General features: G+C 42.2%; 1 protein-coding gene across 5 annotated transcripts in view; it reads right to left on the bottom strand.

The window, feature by feature from the left end:
• Nucleotides 1-9,997: 9,997 nt before the first annotated feature.
• CDKL3 (cyclin dependent kinase like 3) overlaps nt 9,998-20,175 on the bottom strand; it is a 41,574-nt gene continuing 31,396 nt past the window's right edge. For 4 of the 5 annotated variants that reach the window (XM_084838915.1, XM_084838916.1, XM_084838913.1 and 1 more), the window contains 5 exons: nt 19,718-20,046; nt 19,361-19,454; nt 17,473-17,635; nt 14,272-14,369; nt 12,629-12,823 (listed from right to left, as the gene is read on the bottom strand). In XM_084838915.1, the coding sequence (XP_084695041.1) occupies nt 12,788-12,823; nt 14,272-14,369; nt 17,473-17,635; nt 19,361-19,454; nt 19,718-20,046 (720 nt within the window). In that variant the 3' untranslated portion in view covers nt 12,629-12,787. Of the gene's footprint in view, nt 12,824-14,271; nt 14,370-17,472; nt 17,636-19,360; nt 19,455-19,717; nt 20,047-20,175 lie in introns of all 5 variants that reach the window. The other variant, XR_014788393.1, reaches the window with a different exon arrangement.

Raw genomic sequence — 20,175 nt, forward strand, 5'->3', positions numbered from 1 at the left:
TGACATGCAAACTCACCTAGCAATAGTGCTTGGAGCCAGAGTGGCTCCTGCTTGAAAAATAATGAAGATCACTAGCATAAGACTTGCTTCTTCAGGGTGTTCAGCTATGAACTTGAGTGCAGGAAATTCGGAAAGGGTTGAGGAACAATTTGAGCAATGGGGGGAACTTCACAGGGCTCTTGCAAGTGGTGATTAGAGCCGGGATATGCAGGGGTTCTTTGTTTTTGTTTTTGCATGGGTGGGCTAGTGGGCTCAAAGTCCGGTTGCCACCTTTTTTATCTGAAAGAGGTTTCTGAACTGGATCCTTAACAGTTGCATGATGAAGCAGAAATTCAGCAGGTAGGTAGTTTTTCTTAGCACAGATAATGGAGCATCTCTACACCAGTCTAAAATCCTGCATTTAAAACAGGGCTTTCTGCTTCCATTTTAAACACAGGATCACAACAGACTCCCTTTACGTGTACTTCCTTCCCCCCTTATTTGAGTCTTCCATATGTTGCATTGATCTAGCTGCTTTTATTTCAGCTTTTCCTTTTTTATGAGGGAATTCAAGCGGAACTTAAGCACTGTAATTTGATAGCTCATTATCTCTGATCTATTTAAAAACAGAATAAAGGTCATTTAGTGCAGGAGATGCCCTGGAGGTTCACGATGTCATCTAAAGGACCCGCAAACTTCCGTGAGTAACCAATCTCAATAGCAGGATAAAAGCTCAGTGTGAAGAAGCCCAGGGACAGAAAAGCTGCTCCTAATGAACTTTTGCTTTGTCATGCATCTGCTGAAGGCCAAAACAAACAGCCAAGGTGGCAAACATAGAGGGCAAGGTCCTCCCATACCACACTACTTACTGCTGTCAGAGATAACAATGTTACCTTTAAACTCCAACTCCTGCTTTGCGGAAGCAAGTGATGCAGCCTATCATGGATATACAATGCGTGGCTGAACATTTAAACAGCTGAAATATTTAAGAAAGTAGGGTTGATCCCAGTGGACAAGGAGCTTTGGTGGAGTAAAATCCTGTATAATTTTATGACACAGTTGTAAATTATAATTTTTTAAAGGGCTGGAACAGATAGTGGAAGCTTCCTTCAAGAACTGTGTCTAATATGTCATGTTGTCACATGAGGAATTTACTGTAGCAGGGCTTTAAATTCACTGAAATAGAGCTGAAAGGAATGTAGACTTTGAGAAATAGTTTCCCAAACTGTGAAGCAATCCTGCTGCATTCACTACATCAAGCTTTGAATCAGAGCCAAATTCTAATCATATGACCTATTTTGAAGGAGAAAAAATCAGGCTGTTTCCTTGTGGTTACACGATTCACCCATGCTATCCTCAACTCCACCCAAATTCCAATCTATACAGTCTGTTCCCCAGGTAAAACAAGGTGGGGAAACTGTGTCCTCAAGGTATATGTATGGTAGGCAAACATACTCAATTATCTGCTCATTTCATTGGGTTGGACTCAGATCCATCATTCTACCAATGGAAGGACATCACTTGTGGAATGGGACTTCCAGATACACTCCTCCCACCTGTAGCTGCCCAAATCTGCTCTGGAGGGTTTGGGGACTTTCCTGAGCAACTTTGGGGGGCATGCTGGGGGGACTTCAGTGGGGAGGAGAGGACCTTGAAGCCCCATTCCACAAGTGGTGTCCTTCCGCTGGCAGAACGACAGATCCAGATTCAACTCACTCATTGTTTTTATTTTTTTTACCATCAGCAGAGTAGGAGCGCTTCTACCTATAGCAGGGGTGTCAAACCTCAGGCTTGAGGGCCAAATTTGGCCTACCTGGAGTCCCAATTCAGCCCTCTGGGGTTCTCCAGATGGCCTGGCTTCACCCCCTTTCCCCGTGATCACCAGTCATTCCGTGGCTTCCTGGCTTTTGCATGCCCCCCCCCCCCCAGCCATTCTAAAAGGTTGGAATGCCTCTCCTAAGGCTTAGTCATTGCCAGTAAGAGCTTTAAGCTAAAATATGCTGGTATTTTTGGCCCCACCCATTTACCTTTGGCCTCGCCCAGCACGGGAATGTGGTCCCTGAGAGCATCTCCAAAACTGAATCTGGCTCTCGGGCTGAAATAAGTTCTGATCTAGAACAAATGGAACTTGTCTTCAAAAAGCACAGTTGATGTTCAGTAGGCAATGAAGCCAGCCCCACTATGTAAAATCTGGTCTCAGTGTGATCCATTGAAGTTTTGTTAATGTGGGAAATGAACAGGCCTGGATTTCTAATTGAGATAAATACACTACAGCATAGGATCCCAAACAAGGAGTCCTGTTATGACATTATTTGAGAGCCTCTTGACACGATGGATATGCTTATTGTACTCTATCCACTGGGCTAATTTATAATTCCCTCTAAGCTAAAACAAAAATAGCTATTACTGCTAGCAGTGTGGGGTTTCTTTTTAAATGCTACCATCATAGGAAGCAAAATAGCTATGTCAGAGAGCTACACGTTTAAAAAGTCAAAAATTCTATGTTAATATGGAATTGCATTTTCCTTTCATTTCATCTGTATAATCACTACTATGCTTTATAGAAACAAGTGTGTGGTTATAGATTTGTATGAGTCAGCCTGGCCTCTGGCAAAAATGGGTACAGTTCCTTTGACTTCACAAAAATGCTTTCCATTTTTAACAATGTCAGTTTTATCCTATGACTTTATGTGGGAAAAGCAAGAAAGAACACATTAAAAGTAACTCATCTTATCACTCATTAAATCACAATGCAAGTTCTACCACATGCCGACCAAGTTAGAAAGGTTAAGAAATGCTAAAAGTGCTTCAAAATGAAGCACCGACATGTGCTCCAATACATATATAGCAAAACAGAAATAATCCAGACTGGAAGTTAGGAAATTCTACCCCTGGCAAAAGAAATAAACAAAAGGCTTATGTGCCTGTCTTGCCTATGTGCAGCCTGATACTTTGCACATTTTCTCAGAAGTAAGTCCCGCTAAGTGTAATGGGGCTTTCTCCCAAATAAGTATGGATAGGATTGTAGTCATGCAGCCTGATCCTATGCATTTTTAAGGCCCATTGAGCTCATCAGGGCTTACTCCCAAGTAGGTTTGCCTAGGACTGTGGCCTTTGTTTGATGCATCTTACATTCCAACATTTTTCTAGTTGCACCAGCACCCCCAATTGTGATGCTGCTTCAGTGTTCCTGCAACATAAATACAACATAATCCCTTAGGACCATTGTGCTGACAAATCTAATTATACACTGCATATTACCTACTTCTGTATTGACACAGCAAGTGTTAGAACTGAGATGTAAAATTGCTAGATGGGTGACTACTGAGTTCTACCATGACCACCAGGCCATGGGCAATAGGCAGGGCCAGTCCTACCATGAGGCTTAGTGAGCCTCTTGACTCAGGTGGTGTATTGGGAAGGACAGTGAAAGCCCACCACCTACTCAACTCAGATCCCACCACCTCCACTCTCCTACTTTGGAGATGAACGCCCACTCTGCTCCACAGCAGCAGATAGCCACCACTTCAAATCCTCCAAGATGCAATGCTGGGCATGACATCACGTTGGACATTTCATTTGGGGAATTTAAAAAGGAAGCCACCTGCAGCATCTGGAGTTCCAGAGCCAAGCAAGCGCTTGGCTCCTACTTTAAGATGCTGCAGGAAGCCAGGTAAGCTGCACTGGTGGGAGTCAGACTCCAGGCTCCTTGCCTGGTGCTGTTGCCACCACCAGTCACTTGCACCCTCCCCCTGCCATACCAGCACAGGTTGCCGGTCCCCAGGTACAAGCAGCATTTTAAAATAGGGCTTCAAAGCAGCCACCATTTTAAATTTTTGCCTCCAGTTCTGTATTAAGTAGTTCTGCATTTAGTTCTGTACAAAAAGAAGGAAGAAAAAGGACCTTGGGGTATGCAGCTCACAATAAGTTTTAGGGTATTCCAAATCATATGCCCAAACCTCCGGGGGAGTAGCCTTTACAAGATGCCACAACTTTGTGTCTAGACAAGTCTTTGTTTGGGCTCAAGACACTGTCAAGCATAGCACCACCATGCCAATAATGCCCAGTGTACTCCAAAATTAATATGGAATTGAGGTGTGTATAGTCCAAACGAAGGTTTTGGACACCCTAAATATACCCAAGCCTCGGGGAGAGTGACCTCCATGAGCACTGTGTCAGGCCCAATGTTTTGTTGGGGCACATGACACTGTCAAGCCAGTAATGTCAATAATACCCAATCTATCTAGAAATGAATACGGAACAAAAGGTGTGCAACCCACAATAAACCTTGGGCCACCCCAAATCACACACATGAACCTTCTGGAGAGTGCCCTATATGAGCTAGCATACCATCACATCTCTCACAATGCTTCGTTTGGATGCAAAACACTGACCCACTTCACATGTTAACAGTGGCAAATCGTGGGTTGCATAATCAATTGTTGTATAATCAACTTCTAATTGGCTTGATTGGAGGTTGGTTTGTGACATGTGTGAATTTGCCCCAGTGCATGCCGCTGCCATTTTGAATATGCAGCCTCCAATAGGCCCGATTGGAAGTTGCTCTGGGACATGCAAACCTGGACACTATAGGTAAACTATGGGTTAAACAACCCAAAGTTAACATAACACCTAGTTGTTAATTGGGCAGATCAGATATTTGCATATTCAAAATTGCGGTGGCATGCAGTGGGGTGAATTGTGGGTTAATTCACCTATGATTTGCCACCATTACGTGCAAACAGGGCCACTGTCAAATGCAGGGGACCATTCCAATAATAGTCAAAATATGTATAAATAAATAAGAAACTAGGATTGTGCACCCAAAGCTTTGGGCCACCCCAAACCATATATTCAAATCTCCAGCAAATCTGCCTCACAGATTCAAATCTCTGTGAGGCACCACCGCATCCCATCTGCCTTCATTAACACTTTATTGGGTTGCAAGACATTCTCAAGCATAGTGCCCCCATACAAATAAAACCCAGTATATACAGCAATGAATGCAGAAATGGAGATATGCACCCACAGTAAGCTTTGGGCCATCCCAAACCATACATCAAACCTCCAGAGAAGTGTCATCTATGAGTAGCATACCATGAGGTCTGGCCCAACTCTTCATAGGCACAAAACACTGTCAGGCACAGGGGACCATGCTTCCTGAGTGTGATATGATCTTGTTCTTTACTGGGAAAGGCAAAAAGTTAGTTTGGGACACATGGAATGTATTTCATTTCCAGAAGTCACTGCTACATTTCTGACTCTGGCAGGAGCCCCAACCCATATCCCTGACAATACCATGGTGCTAATTTAAAGGTTTGTATTACTTCCCTATGATAGAACTAGTAGATTGTATAAAGTCAACGAGGCAAAGCACCATCTGTTTTCAAGAAGGTCATGATCCCTGGACAATATTCCACTAACACAAACGACTCTCAAACAACACACAGTGCGCACACTCAAACCATCTATCAGGGAGGTATTATGAGGAAAGGTATCTCAAAGACATCCAAAGTCACCAAGTCTTGCAGAGTGGGGTTTGGAGAGGAAAAGTGGAACTCAATGGCAACCAAAGTGGACAATTCTTGGCCAAGCTCAGGAAAAAGTACTATGAACTAATGCACTGTAACTGTAAGAAGGCTTAGAGAGGCTTATGCAGATGCTACAGTGCCACCCTTAATTGCACTTCTCTGCCCCCCATGAAGGACATTATTTCCAGGGGGGAAAATTAACTTGAATAACAGGAGCAACATTATATACTTCACACAGTGAACTTATACTATTAACAGAACAAATACCTAGGTTTCCAGCTGAAGTTTATCCAAGTGGCTCCTGGTCGGTCCTGTGGCTCCGGAACCACTGGAGCATTCTAAGGCCTCCTGTGAGGCTTTGGCAAGGCACTTTGCAGATAAAATTGATCAGATTAGGTGTGTTACTCTGCACACTGTGGATACAGTTAGTGAGCAAGAGGTGGCCTGTGGCAAACCGGTTTTGTGGGATCGGTTCCAGCTTCTTCCTCCTGATGAAGTGGACAAGGTGCTTTCAACTGTAAGGCCGACCACCTGCTTACTTGATCCTTGCCCATCTTGGCTCATTATGAGCTGCAGAGAGAGACTGGGTGAGGGGATCAAGGCGGTGGTGAACGCCTCCCTTGAGGAGGGAGTGATGCCATCAGCCCTCAAGGAGGCAGTGATAAGACCGTTCTTAAAGAAGCCCTCCTTGGATCCTCAAGTTCTGAACAACTTTCGCCCAGTCTCAAATCTGCCATTTTTGGGCAAGGTGATTGAGCCGGTGGTGGTGGTGCAGTTGAAGGCACACCTGGAAGAAACTGATTATCTAGACCCATTTCAGTCGGGCTTCAGGCCTGGGCATGGGACAGAAACGGCCTTGGTCGCCTTGGTGGATGATATGAGGAGGGCTCTGGATAGGGGTGAATGCTCCTTCCTTGTTCTCCTTAACCTCTCAGCGGCTTTTGATACCGTTGACCACGGTATCCTCCTGGACCGCCTGGAGGGGTTGGGCATTGGAGACACTGTATTGCGGTGGTTCCGGTCCTTCCTCTCCGGCAGGTACCAGAGGGTAGCACTGGGAGAGGAGGTTTCGGACCCGTGGCCACTTACTTGTGGGGTGCCACAGGGTTCCATCCTCTCCCCGATGCTATTTAACATCTATGTGAAGCCGCTGGGGGCTATCATCAGGAGGTTTGGGGTGCAGTGTCATCAATATGCGGATGACACGCAGCTCTACCTCTCATTCAAATCTTCACCAAGGTTGGCCGTAGAATCCCTGTCCAAATGTCTGGAGACGATGAGTGGCTGGATGGGGAGGAATTAAGCTGAAGCTGAAGCCTGACAAGACTGAGGTACTTTTGGTGGGAGACAAGAGGAGGCTGGGGGATGTTGACCTGGTGTTGAATGGGGTACGGCAACCCTTGAAAGACCAGGTCCACAGCCTGGGGGTCATTTTGGACTCCCAGCTGTCCATGGAGGCTCAGGTGTCTGCTGTGAGCCGGACAGCGCTGTATCAACTCCATCTGATACGGCGGCTGCACCCCTTCCTTCCCGACCATCTGCTCCCATCGGTAGTACATGCCCTGGTCTCCTCTCGTTTAGACTACTGTAATGCGCTCTACGTGGGGTTACCCTTGAAGATGGTTCGGAAGCTGCAGCTGGTACAGAACGCGGCGGCTCACCTGATTAAAGGCAGCCGCCGGTGAGATCACATCACTCCAGTGCTGAAGGAGTTGCACTGGTTACCAGTTGTTTTCCGGGCCAAATTCAAGGTGTTGGTTTTGACCTTTAAAACCCCATATGGTTCCGGCCCAGCCTATCTTAAGGAGCGCCTCCAGCAACACCAGACAGGCCGCTTAACAAGATCAGCCTTGGATGGCCTTCTCTCTGTCCCATCAGCCAGGACAGCTAGACTGATGGGGACGAGGGAGAGGGCCTTTTCTGTGGTGGCCCCCACTCTGTGGAACTCCCTCCCTAGGGAACTCCGTCGTGCCCCATCTTTAATGAGCTTCCGTCGTGCATTAAAAACGTGGTTGTTCAGGCAGGCATTTGGGGTGGGTTAGGGTATTTTAAAAAAAAAATTATGGTAGAATTTTATTGTTTTAAATTGTTTTATGGTGTGTTGTACGTCGCCCAGAGTGGCTGGGTGACCAGCCAGATGGGCAATTAATAAATTTAATAAATAATAATAATATAATAATAATCCATAAAATAGCTGACCATGACCATATTTATGTCCCATACGGTATCAATCAGTCAAGTCTGCAAGTTTATTTTGGGGTTATTAATGCTTTGTGTTAATAAGAGGTCAGTGATGGATATAAAATTTTTCAGAAACAGTATCTTGCATTATTTAACAACTTTTTTTAATAAACCAATTGCATGTATATTTATTTAGAGACATGATAGGATTTCATATTACATTGTGAACTTGCAACACTCCTCATTGTGTGTTTTTTGTTGATGTATGTTCAATTTAGATGTCATCCAATTCTGTTTGTACTTTACAATCACCACTGGGAATATCCCCTTAATGCAGAGAATGTTCATTTATAAGTGAAAATAATGAAGACAGGATGTCCGTATCAGGAAATGTTTCTGTGTTATTACTTCTTGTCCATGGCAGGTTTGATGCTTTTAACCCAAAGTGCACAATTTGGTCCAGAATCCTGACTTTACTGTTCTACTATTTCCAGCTCTTGAGTTGAGCAATACTCTGATATTGCTGTTTTGACACCCTGACTCATAATGGGCTTATAATTTAGTTATACCTTTGTAATAACTGCTTGTATTATTTAACAGGTTTCTAGGCTCCAAATTCTATGCTTTAACTACGGGCAAAGGATTCTTCTCGTTTCCTTTTCTGATAGATTCCGATAGGAATTCATATAAAGAATGACCACATTGTTCTGAACTGGAGTTTCTCATGTGACATCAGAGGCTTTTTAAATTGCAACAAAAAGAAATGCTCAGTGTTAATTAGCAGCTGGACACTGGTGAGTCAAGGGGCCCTTGCATTTTGTGAATTGTAACTGGATAGCTGTATGTCTGGCATAATTTCATCTCATCCAAGTTTGTGTAGTTTTAGCATATATAGTCTCTTCTATATATAATCTTTCTTTAAAAAAATATTACTCTTCCTTTTTTTTTTAAAGATTATAAGCTATAGATCATTGAGGTCTGAAAAATACCTCAACTTTTCTGGCACACATCATTGTCACTATGTTTGATCAGCTGCTATATATAGATCCGGTTCACACAAAATGACAACCCATGGGTTGTTGTGCATGAGCAGGAGAAAGCGGGCATGCTGCCTCCTGCGTGCCCACCACTTGCACTTTTCCTGAGCATGACATGCTGGGTTGTTTAGGGGCTAATGGACCCAGTGGTTAGCCCACTGTGTCCAACAATCTCCCACTCATCCCCAACAGCCCATGAATTGTTTAACACATAGGCTGCGATTACGTGTGAACTGGCCCATAGTCACATTATTTGTATGTATGTTTATTTGTATACATTACAGTCAAAGAAGACATGGACTTCTTTCATTACGCAGGCCTCAAACAGTGACTTTTACATTGAGACTAGCTCATGAGTGAAAGTCTGGAAGCTGCTCTTCTAGATCTCCTGAGCTTATAGAATCCATATAGAAGGGGAGCAATCCAAGAGCTCCTCTGAAGAACAAAAAACAGTATCTGGCCCTGGAGCTGAAGGCAATGACATTGATGATGCAACTAAGGAGCCCAACCCCTCTCCCTACTAACATTTTGGCAAAATAAGACCCTTAATTCCCCTATGTTTTTGTGCCTGAAATGACAGAGGATGGCTTTGGAAGGTTCCCAGTGCCATTTGATTATGGGTCTCTGATCCACAAACCTCTCTCTAGATGGCAGCAGGGAGCCTGGCTAAAGTTGATACCAAAAACTAGACCAGTGCTAGTGATAGGACTTAAGTCTTCTAAGGGGTAAACAGTATGCCTTCCAACCTCTAGGCAATTCTTCTCAAAATGGTTGCTACTGACTCTATACCTAATATATAATCTAAAATTATATCTCCAGCTTTGCTAAGGTAAGAAACATAGGAAGTTGCCCTGTACCAAGTCAGACCACTGGTCCATCGAGCTCAGAACTGTCTATACTACACCAAAGCAAATTAAATTTCCTCTACAGGAAAGAAAATTTGTGTTGCTTGGAAGGGGAGTGCTGAACTTCACTGCCTTGGGGCAGGGTGGAGGGTTCCCTTTAGCTGTTGTGGTAGGGGGATGATTTCTTTTTTGTATACTTTATTTTGCTGCTGCCACATCCATTAGCAGCAGTGACAATGAAAATGATAGCATCCTACTCCTACAAAAGGTTCCTGATTCCTTCTTAAAGGGCTGAGCAACCAGAGAAATCCAGCTTACTGTCCATGATATGTGCAGGATGGGCTGAAAAGCATATACATTAATTAGCTAAGTGACAGTTACTTTATGTATTGAAGAGTTTGAAAAGACTGCAACATATTATATTGACAGTATGAGGGAATACTACCTCCTGTTTATTGTCTTCTACCAATAATTTCCAAGGGGCAGGGGGGAGACACCAAAACATAGCCAACAGAAAATCATAAAGAAAAACAACCGCATTCATTCACTGTGTTGGATTAACAAATTTCAGTAAGCTTCTCTGACCTCCTGAAAAATAAAACAAAAGCAGTTTAGCAGAGCATTTGAGATATGTACCAATCAATATGAAGAAGAAAAACTAGGGCAGTTTGAGCTGGAATGTGCTTCATAATTCCTGGTGTGCAGCGCATATCCTCCCACTTAGTTTGGCACAATAGTTTCCAGACTGATCTAACAGTATAAGAACATATGTTCTCTCCAAATAACAAGGTTGCTAAAAATCAATGGAAATCCCACTGACACATTAAATTGAATGGAATTCCAAAGTCCTCCTGATTATGTCGTCTTGGTGGATATAAAACTGCTAGAGGCTTCAAATAAAAGAGTGTGAGGATTGCAGCATCGCATCTCCATTCCAGCTTTCTTCTACACACATAACCCATCATTTTCAGGGCTGTACCAAGGCATTTTGCTGCCTGAGGCAAATTACATAGTACCCAAGGCTGGTCAAGTTAGCTTGGCACCTAAAGCGGAAAAACACACAAGCACTTCTCTCGCCTCCCTGAGAGTAATAATACAACAATACATTAAAGAACAATGTGCTGCCCTTTCAATTCAGCCAGAATCAGCTGCCTGAGGCGGCCACCTCACTCTGCCTAATAGCAGGGCTGGGCTGGGCTGGGCTGGGCTGGGCTGATCATTTGTTACTGCTGTCCATTTAACATTTGTTACCGTTATCTGCAGAAGCGGCCCCAATTATACTAGCTCACTTCTTCCAACACCCATATAGACCTGGTCTACCCGTGCAACAGTATGAGGTAGTAGAATTCTGAAATGGTAGAGTGGATCACACCATTTCCGATTGTTAGGGGAGGATGGCGTTTCTGAATACTACCCTATGATAAAAACTCTCAGCATGTAATGAGGGTGTGTGTGTGGGAGGGAGCTTAATCAGGGATACAGATTTTAACCCATCCTGCTCCCTTGCTCTGATACTTTGTGTGAAGCAATACATTCTACCACCTCAGAGCCCTACTTCTTCATTATTGCTGTGGATGTAGACTGGATCTTGGGGAAAGGCAGTGAGGCGCTTTTAGAGATACAAGTACCCTATTTATTCTGTTCTTCTGTTTTGTTTCATCTGTTTTTAAATACTCTTGGTCTGATTAAGATTTATTTCATAAGATATTAACTATAAAACATTGGCTACTCTATGCTTAGTCTTCTGATGTATTTTTGTTTTAAATATCAAGATTGCTCTGTTCATGTTGTATTAGCATATATAATGCATTCAAACAAATCAATGGTGTGGGGTACAATAAAAGACCCCTTAAATAGCTTCATCCATGTAATTAGAATGCGTTCAATTTGGCAGAGTCGCTTACTTTTAGGATTGGAATAGTTACTATGCTTTTACTTCTTTCCATTAAATAAGATGCATCCCAGCCATTGGTTTGGGTACTTTGGTTCGACAAATTTGGAGGCAGGCCCCTTTGCTTTCCAAAAACACAAAATAGGTCCCATTATATCTGTGAAAATGTATCCCACAGCTTCTATAATAGTTCAGTATAGTGGAGATTGTTCACTGGCAATAGCTTTGTATGGATTATCATACTCCATATGAAGTTCATTCATGGATTCCACCCCAACCCATCCCAGTAGCAAATGCCAGAAGTTATGCTTTTGGAAAACAGAGGAGGTAGGAAGTACTTGTGGGTACCACTTTTCAATGGGGTTTGGACATATGCTTTTTGGCAGAGAAGAAGCAATTGGTGCATATTCTACCAGCCAGATCAAGCCTTGAAAAATCACAACCAAATAAGCAAGATCTGCATTTTGCAACTGGTGAACAATCAGAGATGGAAAACTGGCAAAGGACCAGTGGCTAAAGGCTAGGAAAATGAGGGACCTATGATGAAAGTTGTCTTCTCCAGAACCCAAAATTTATCTCAAGGAACCGATGTATTTGTGCTGTTTTCTCCCTGCCAACATAATCTCTTACTGCTGGGAGAGGCTAGAGCTGTTCCACAAGCGAAAACCATTGCATTGATATTACACTGTTTTCTCTTAGAGCCTTATTAGCACTAGCTAATTCTAGTGCTAAATCTTATCCCTGTGTAAGGGAAGAGTGCAAGGCTAGTCTTGCTTTGAGGGTTGTTGTTGGCTATGCCATTGGGGCTGATGGACTTGGTACACTTTGGCATCATTTTGCATGTGTGTGGTGATGCAGGGGTGTGTGCTGGGGGCATTTTCCCAGTGTCATGGTTCTGAGGGGTGGGGACGATGTGGGTGTTATTGCCAGCACAGAGTCAGATTGGTGGTGCATTGGAACAATGTTTGCTTTTGGGGGGGTATTTTCTGGTTGTGTGTTTTTTACTTCCCAGGCTGAGCACATATAGGACACAGTAGCCAATCCGCCAGAGTAACAGCTGTGTATTTCTCACCCCAGCCATGTGTAATTAAAGTATAGGACTGCTCTGCCCATGTCTTAAACATACTATACAATACAATGTAAAATGAATAGTTTTGTGACCATCACATTTCAAAATATTTTATTAGAGGATCTACACAAGATATGCAGAGTTATCCATGGAACTTTTAAAATGAAAAGTTATATGAAAAGCAAATGTCTTAGTTCAGACATTCTACATCTTCCCAAGATGCATGCTGTTACACGGGCAAACTTGGCTTGTTTTCATTCATTTTGTATATTTCCTGCATTTCCTGTGTTCTAAATATTACATTGAAAAATAAGGTTAGTTGTCAGAAGTCTATTATTAGAAGTTCACTTTTTCATCAAATTAAAACAATCCTCCTCCAAAAATACAATTAATTGTTTTACCATAGAAACTTTCTAAAAGACTGTAGTAGCTTTTTAGCAGAAGACTAGGAAATGCTACCTATCTGTTGAATTTAATCATACATTATATTTACTTAAATGATTGACAAAGAAGTGCAAATATTACACACAATCTCTAATTTTCAACAACACCTGGGCAGAACAATCCTAAATGGGGTTGCGGGGTGTGTGTGTGTGTGTGTGTGAAGCAGTGGATAATCACTGCTTCCAAAGACCTGCCAGCTCAAACTGGCCAGAGTAAGAGGTGTAGGAGGGCACCTGTTTCGTAAAAAAACCCCAACTACCTTGAAATCAAAGGGGGGGGGGTGGAATTAACCACACCAGGTCCAAGCTGGCTTAGCTGAGGGGCCCAACAGAGGCCCCTCTCCGGAAAATGGAGGGACTTTAGATTCCAATTGGTCCCAAGTCAGCTCTGACCCATGGGAAACTGACTTATACTACACCAGTTTGCATGATCAAATAAGCCACCATGGCATATGTAAGCTAGCACTGACTGTGGCTCATGCCTGTGTGTGCCAGAGGCCATTATGAATATTCAAGCCATGGATGTGGCTTGTTATGTCATCCGAACCTGGGCAGCAGGGGTTGTGTGGGAGTTAAACAACCCACACATAACCCATGGCCTATTCTACAGTTATCTGAGGATTGTTTAATCCTCACACAACCTCTGCCGCCTGGGTTTGGATAACACAATAAGCTGCAACTTGAATATTTTAAAAAATGCCCAGAACGTGCTCTGGTTCACAGCGGTTTAAACAAGCGATGGTGGGCCTCTATGATCATGTTAATTGGGTCATCAAGTCAGACCATTGGTCCATCTAGCCTAGTACAGAGAATGGCAGCAGCTCTCCAGGGTTTCAAGCAAGATTCTTTCCTAGCCTTACCTAGAGATGCCAGAGACTGAACCAGAGACCTTCTGCATGCAGAGCATGTGCTCTACCACTGAGTTATGGCCCACCCCTGCCGCTCTCTATATTAGGGCCTACAGCCAGTGGGAACAATGCCGTCAGTAGATTTACACCCAGTTTTCTGTGGGCATAAGTGAGACTGCAGGGTGGATGCCTCCCCTGATGGCAAAGCTCCCCTCTATTGGCAGAGGTGGACTTCCACCCCCGATGGCCATCTGAGGGGATTAGACTGCTCTGAAATTGTATTTTTTAGCCAGGTCCAAGGAAATTTGCTGACACATTTGCATGAAAATGTCTATTACTACAATTCAACAGAGAGTTAGGGTTGTTTAAACCCATTAATTTTAGCACACAAGTCACTGTGTGTGCTAAACACAAGACAATACCCACTAGCAAAGTAATTTAATTTACCTCTTGTTTTTCACGATTCTGATCCACATTTATTAGAGATGGTATTTTAGATACTTCAGATTTCTTTGACTCCCTCTTCAGCACTCTTACCTGTTTAACTTTTACAAAACAAATGCTTAATTATTCCTAGATTTGGATGTTTTTCTATTCTCAATTGAATTACTCAAAATGTATTTTTCAATAGCTATTCAAAATGTACAAAACGTTCAGTTCAATAGCTGAAGAAGCAAAGAAGCCATTATTTACCTGAAGATTTTGTGAAAGGAAAGGTAACCAGTTACTTTTGTCCAAAGAGCTCAATTTCAACACGTTCTCCCATCAACCTGTCTAGTCATTAAGGTCATCAGATGGCATGCTCCAGGTGGTTCCACATGGACCTATGGCCCAACTGGAGTCCACCCAGGGAAGAGCCTTCAGTGTTGTGGCTCCCTTTCTGTGGAACTCCCTGCCTCTGGAGGTCAGGCAGGCACCAACATTGTGTTGTTTTTGGCACCTGCTGAAAACACCTTTATTTCAAGAAGCCTTCCTTGATTGACCAGCCAGTTTTTATTGGTATTTGGGTTTAAAAAAACTTTTAATATGATATTTTAATCTTGTTATCATTTATTGTTCACCACTCCAGAATCTGTTTGGATGCGGAACAATATATAAATGTTGTAAATAAAATGACTAAATAAATTTCTCAGAATTTTTCACACTTTAATACAGATTCTTGTAAATGCATATCGGTGTCCCCTCATTGGAAAAAGCAGCTGAAAGGTGTAGTTTTCAGCAAAATAATGGCTGGCGGGAAATGGCTTGAGCACTTCCCACACACCCCTGCTCCTTCACTCAAAAGTGCTACTTCCCTAATTGCTTTTCATTAAGAAAAACGTTAGGGCTTTGTTACATGCATTTGTGTTTAACAACATCATGCCAATGACTAATTCTGGATTGTTTAACTCTGGGTCAACTCTGGGTTGTTTAAGCCCTAAACAACCCAGAGTTTCCAAGTTCGGACATAATGATAACCCCAGCAACGAGGCATTCCTGGGTTGTTTAGGAAAGCTGACGCAGGTAGGACCCAGCAAGCTCGCTCGCTTCTGCACACTCAGAAAAACCCCATGGTTTGCTAATCATAAGTTTGATTATGTGAACTGGGTTGTAATGTTCCCTGATGAAATAATCAGTTCAAAGATATAACCTAAACATCCACCCCATATGACTCAAATTAACTGTGAAATTAGTTCTGTAGGTTAAAGGGAGATTTAGACTTAGTTTTCCAAAACAGTAGTCGTTCTCCTCCCCACATAGCTCCTGCTGCAGTGGAAACTGCTTTTGAAACTGAGGGAAAGGGGGCTTCAAAAACAGTTTGTGATATGGTTTGAGGGTTCTGCTATTCCAAAAAAAAAGTAAGAAATTTCACTGTGGAACCACAAGTCCTTTATATGAGCCTTAGGGCCAAATTATTCACTATGGAGAATATTCATAGAATCATAGAGTAGTAGGGTTGGAAGGGGCCTACAAGACCATCGAGTCCACCCCCCTGCTCAATGCAGGAATCCAAGTCAAAGCATCCCTGACAGATGGCTGTCCAGCTTCACCTTGAATGCCTCTAGTGTGGGAGAGCCCACCACCTCCCTAGGGAATTGGTTCCATTGTCGTATTGCTCAGTCATGAAGTTTTCCTGATGTTCAGCCGGAATCTGGCTTCCTGTAACTTGAGCCCATTATTCCATGTCCTGCACTCTGGGATGATGGAGAAGAGATCCTGGCCTTCCTCTCTGTGACAGCCTTTCAAGTACTTGAAGAGTGCTATCCTATCTCCCCTCGGTCTTCTCTTCTCAAGGCTAAACAGGCCCAGTTCTTTCAGTCTCTCCTCATAGGGCTTTGTTTCCAGTCCCCTGATCATCTTCGTTGCCCTCCTCTGAACCCTCTCCAGCTTGTCTGCATCCTTCTTAAAGTGTGGTGCCCAGAACTGGACACATGACTGTGCCTTCCAACTATTTTCATTTGTACTTAAAAGTAGCCCCAGGAGGCTCTCATTTTATTGGAGCAGCAGCACTGGGGAAAGGATGTTCAACCCTATGCCATTTTTCCAATCTAAAAAAAAATGCAAAAATCGTATAAGCAGTATTTAAACCAGTGATATGGGGCGGAAATTCTTCTGGTGATTTTTCTGCGGAAAGTTTCCCATTTCATAAGTTCATTAGTAACAGTAAATGGATGCCAACTGCAAATACAATATTAAACAAGCTTGACAGTTTCAATGTTGTCATTAATGTTTTTCAGGTGATTATACTTAGCAAGTATGGGAGAGACTACACATGTCACTGAAATATGTATATGTCTCAGTGTGAAAACTGAGTTAGTAAGTACTGACAGCCAAACTGAAGGTGCCCCAACAACCTCAGTGGAAGTGAGTTGAACTCTGCTGAAATAGCTAAGTGATGGTCAGTATTTCATGCATATTTCTTTGGGCTGCTAAAAGTAGTTAGTGTGTCAACAGTTTTCAGTACCTTTGTTTTTTCTTAAATTTAAACAATGTAAGGGAAGTACATGCTATTACTTCAAATTTTTACAATAACAATTTCAATAAAAAATTCTACATAATATAACATTTAAATCACATTAAGTGTGCTTTAATTGTTTCCCTCATATATTTCAGGTCAAAAACCTGTGGGGAATTGGGAAAAAATTAACATTTTAGCTTTGTAGTTTACTAAATACAAGTATAATTAACATGCTAAATTAAATCTCTCTAGGCTAGGGCATCAGAACATTTTCCAATGCAAACTGAAAACATTCCTATTAACTTAATTTGCATTGGAAAATTTTCCAATTCAAAATTTTCCAGAAATCCCACTCCACTGATTTAAACAATATTTAAATGACAGCCAGCTTGCCCAAAGCAAAACTGAAAATTAAAAAAGCAATCAAACTGGTAGCAAATATGCTGCCAGGCTCACCCCCTCATGAAATAAACCCTTGCACTGATTCCTGTTTTTCGTTTCATTCGTATGCAGCCTTTGATTTGCAAAGGAAGGATGCTGCTACAGTTGACTCACCAAAGTAGATCCTTTTTTATATATTGAGCAAACTATTTTGGAACTCTTTTCACAAATCTCACATACTGATATTTAAGTAACATTTCAGATTATCTCTTAAAGTCTATGGCCTTACTATTTATCTGAAAAAGATCTAAAGAAGGTAACAAACATACTTTCCATTCCTTTCAGTTCTTTCTGTTGCCCTGTTGTAGTTAGTTCTGGGAAATGAATGTCTCTCTTCTCACATCTTGAAATATTGCGTTTCTTTCTGTTTATGTTGACCATTTGATCAATCTGAGCAGCTCTTTCATACAGGGAGACCTTCTCTATTTGGTTCTAAAAATGGAATCATTATGTATCCAAGATAACATCTGCGCTATGGTGACAACTTGACTATGCCTCTATGTATTTAATTCTGACCTTGACACAATGTATTAAACATCTTTAAGGCCTCTATGTAGATAAAGCGTATATAACTTTAGCCAGGGTTAAATCACTATTATGGGCTAGAGGAACTATTAGAAGTTTTCTCTTTCTGACTAAATCAATAGGTCTTTTCTCTAGTAGCAGGCACCATCTAGCAACAAACACATTTATTTATTCCTCTGAAAGTCCAACTACCTGTTTAGCTTACAACATGTATTAGAGGAGTGATTGTCAGCTTTCTCATCTACTGTAGGACTCCCTTCTAGCAGAGCGCTATCTGCATTTCATTCTGTTTCCTATTTCAGCTAGCAACTACACCAGCTTGTGAGCACTAAGATAGCACACAGCCACTGTGGTAGACTGTCAGTAGCCATAGGTCGAGAACAGCTGGTGTTCATGGGACAAAGGGGCCTAGCTGAAGTTTAGCCTCAGAAGCAAAAGGGGAAGGAGCAGCAGCAGGGACTGAGCCATGAGCACAATAAGAGAACGGGGAACAACACTAAAAATGCAAATCAAGAGACTGAAGGAAGAATCAGGCCAAGCTAGTGCTTGAAAGGAGTTTTCAAAACATGAATGAGTTGTTTTAACTGGCATGCCAGAATAAGACACATGAAGTCCCTTTGCCCGAGGGCAAAATGTGGTCAAAATGTGTCAGCCTATATTCACATAAAAACCTGCTACTTTCAAGTGCCAGCTTAAGGCCTCTCTCTTCCTTTACTCTTCCATGAAAGAACCAACAAAATCTGCCCCTGGAGATACTCTTCCATAAAAGCACCAAAGGCAAAAATTATGTATGGCTCAGAAAGAGAGAGAGAGAGAGAGAGATCTGGGGTTTCTTCAGTCCACATCAATGAATGAAGCCCTACCAACTGCGATTCAGAAGCTATGAAGGTGTAAATGTTAGCCTCCACATACAGTATTCTAGTTGTTATTATCTTTTGCTTATTCAACTAGTGTCAAATGCTTTTAGAAATTCCAAAAAGTGTGCAGATCTTTCAAGAGGAAATATAACTTGAGTTAGGGCTATTGGCTCCAACTAGAAAACATCTGAAACTACCTTTATTGCTGTTGTTTGGCTTGCCTCACACTGTGGATAACAACATGGAATCTTACTTCTTGTTATTAATAAGACAAACTAAAAGTATATAAAAGGCATCAGCATGATATTGAAAGTCGAGCGTGCCTAAATCCCATTGAAATGAATAGAACCTAAGCACACAGTTACATATTTATGTTCCACTGAGGAACAAACAAGCTGCAGACTTGTTTGTTTAAATCTGAGTCTACCCAATCATGTATAAAGTGAAGGCAGAAGGCTGATTTTGAGAGCAAAAAGGGGCAAAGGAGGCCCAATTCCAGTACTGGAAGAGAAGGAGAAAAGCACCTGGCACACAGGTTGCATGGAAGTAAGCTGCAGTGTGAGGGTTCAGCAACCCCATCTATGAACCCACTTTGCTCTAACATTTGAACAGCCCTGTCTTTATAGATAATTGGGCAGACTGGTTTTAAAAAGGGTCTACTGTTGATACATCTGGTTTGGTCCTTGGGCATGTCAATCATTCTCTGGATTGCAACATAATGGCATAACTACATAAACCAAATGTATTTTTAAAAATACTAATATTTTACACTTACTTGAGTCATAGTCCCTTCTTCTTGACGGTTATTTGGACCTACTTGTCCCACTGATGGCCAAGGGCTTCGCCTTTTCTTTGCTTTTTCAGGTAGTCTGATAATGAAACAGATAAATAATGGAATACATTCTCAGATAAGAACCGAGCAGGTCATTTCTGACATTTGCCTTTAAAACAAACAAACAAACAAACAAACAGCATATTCCATGTGTTATCATTTTGTTCATGTAAGTTAGCGGGGAATAGTTTTTCAGTAAGGAATGACACACAGCTTATCTAAATGAAGCTCTTTAAAGTTACTTCAGGAAAAAATAAATATTCGAAATGTCCCAGTTCTCCAGAGGTTTGCAATACATACCTTGAATTAGGACACAAGAAGTGTGAATTGAAATTTGCAGTAAGATTTCCACAATTTTGGTGGATGCGTGGCATTGTCATAGAGGGCGTTTGTGGAGAATCCTCCTTTGGCCCACCTGCATCAGGGCCAGCTGCTGCTGGGGCAATGCCATCACTGCCTGTGGATCTGTTCTCATGAGGAAGGTTTAGAGAGTTCTGAGACAGAGCCGCCCACTGCGAAGCTGCATCTTCTTGTTCATTCCTTTTAAACTCCGAGGTTTCAGATTTCCCCCCTTTCATTTTGATACCTTTGATCTTTATCTCCTTTGTTTTTTTGTCCTTTTCCATTTCCTGGAACAGGCAATACACACAAACTCTGAACATTCCTTTTTACTCACAACTTACATTCTGATCCCATATGAAGAGGTATATTCTCACTTTATGGAATTCCGTGAAAATGAGGCCATTCCATTCTATTCC

This window comes from Heloderma suspectum, chromosome 2, assembly GCF_057233095.1.
Source record: "Heloderma suspectum isolate Gila_16-S chromosome 2, 16-S_ref, whole genome shotgun sequence".
NCBI lineage: Eukaryota > Metazoa > Chordata > Lepidosauria > Squamata > Helodermatidae > Heloderma > Heloderma suspectum.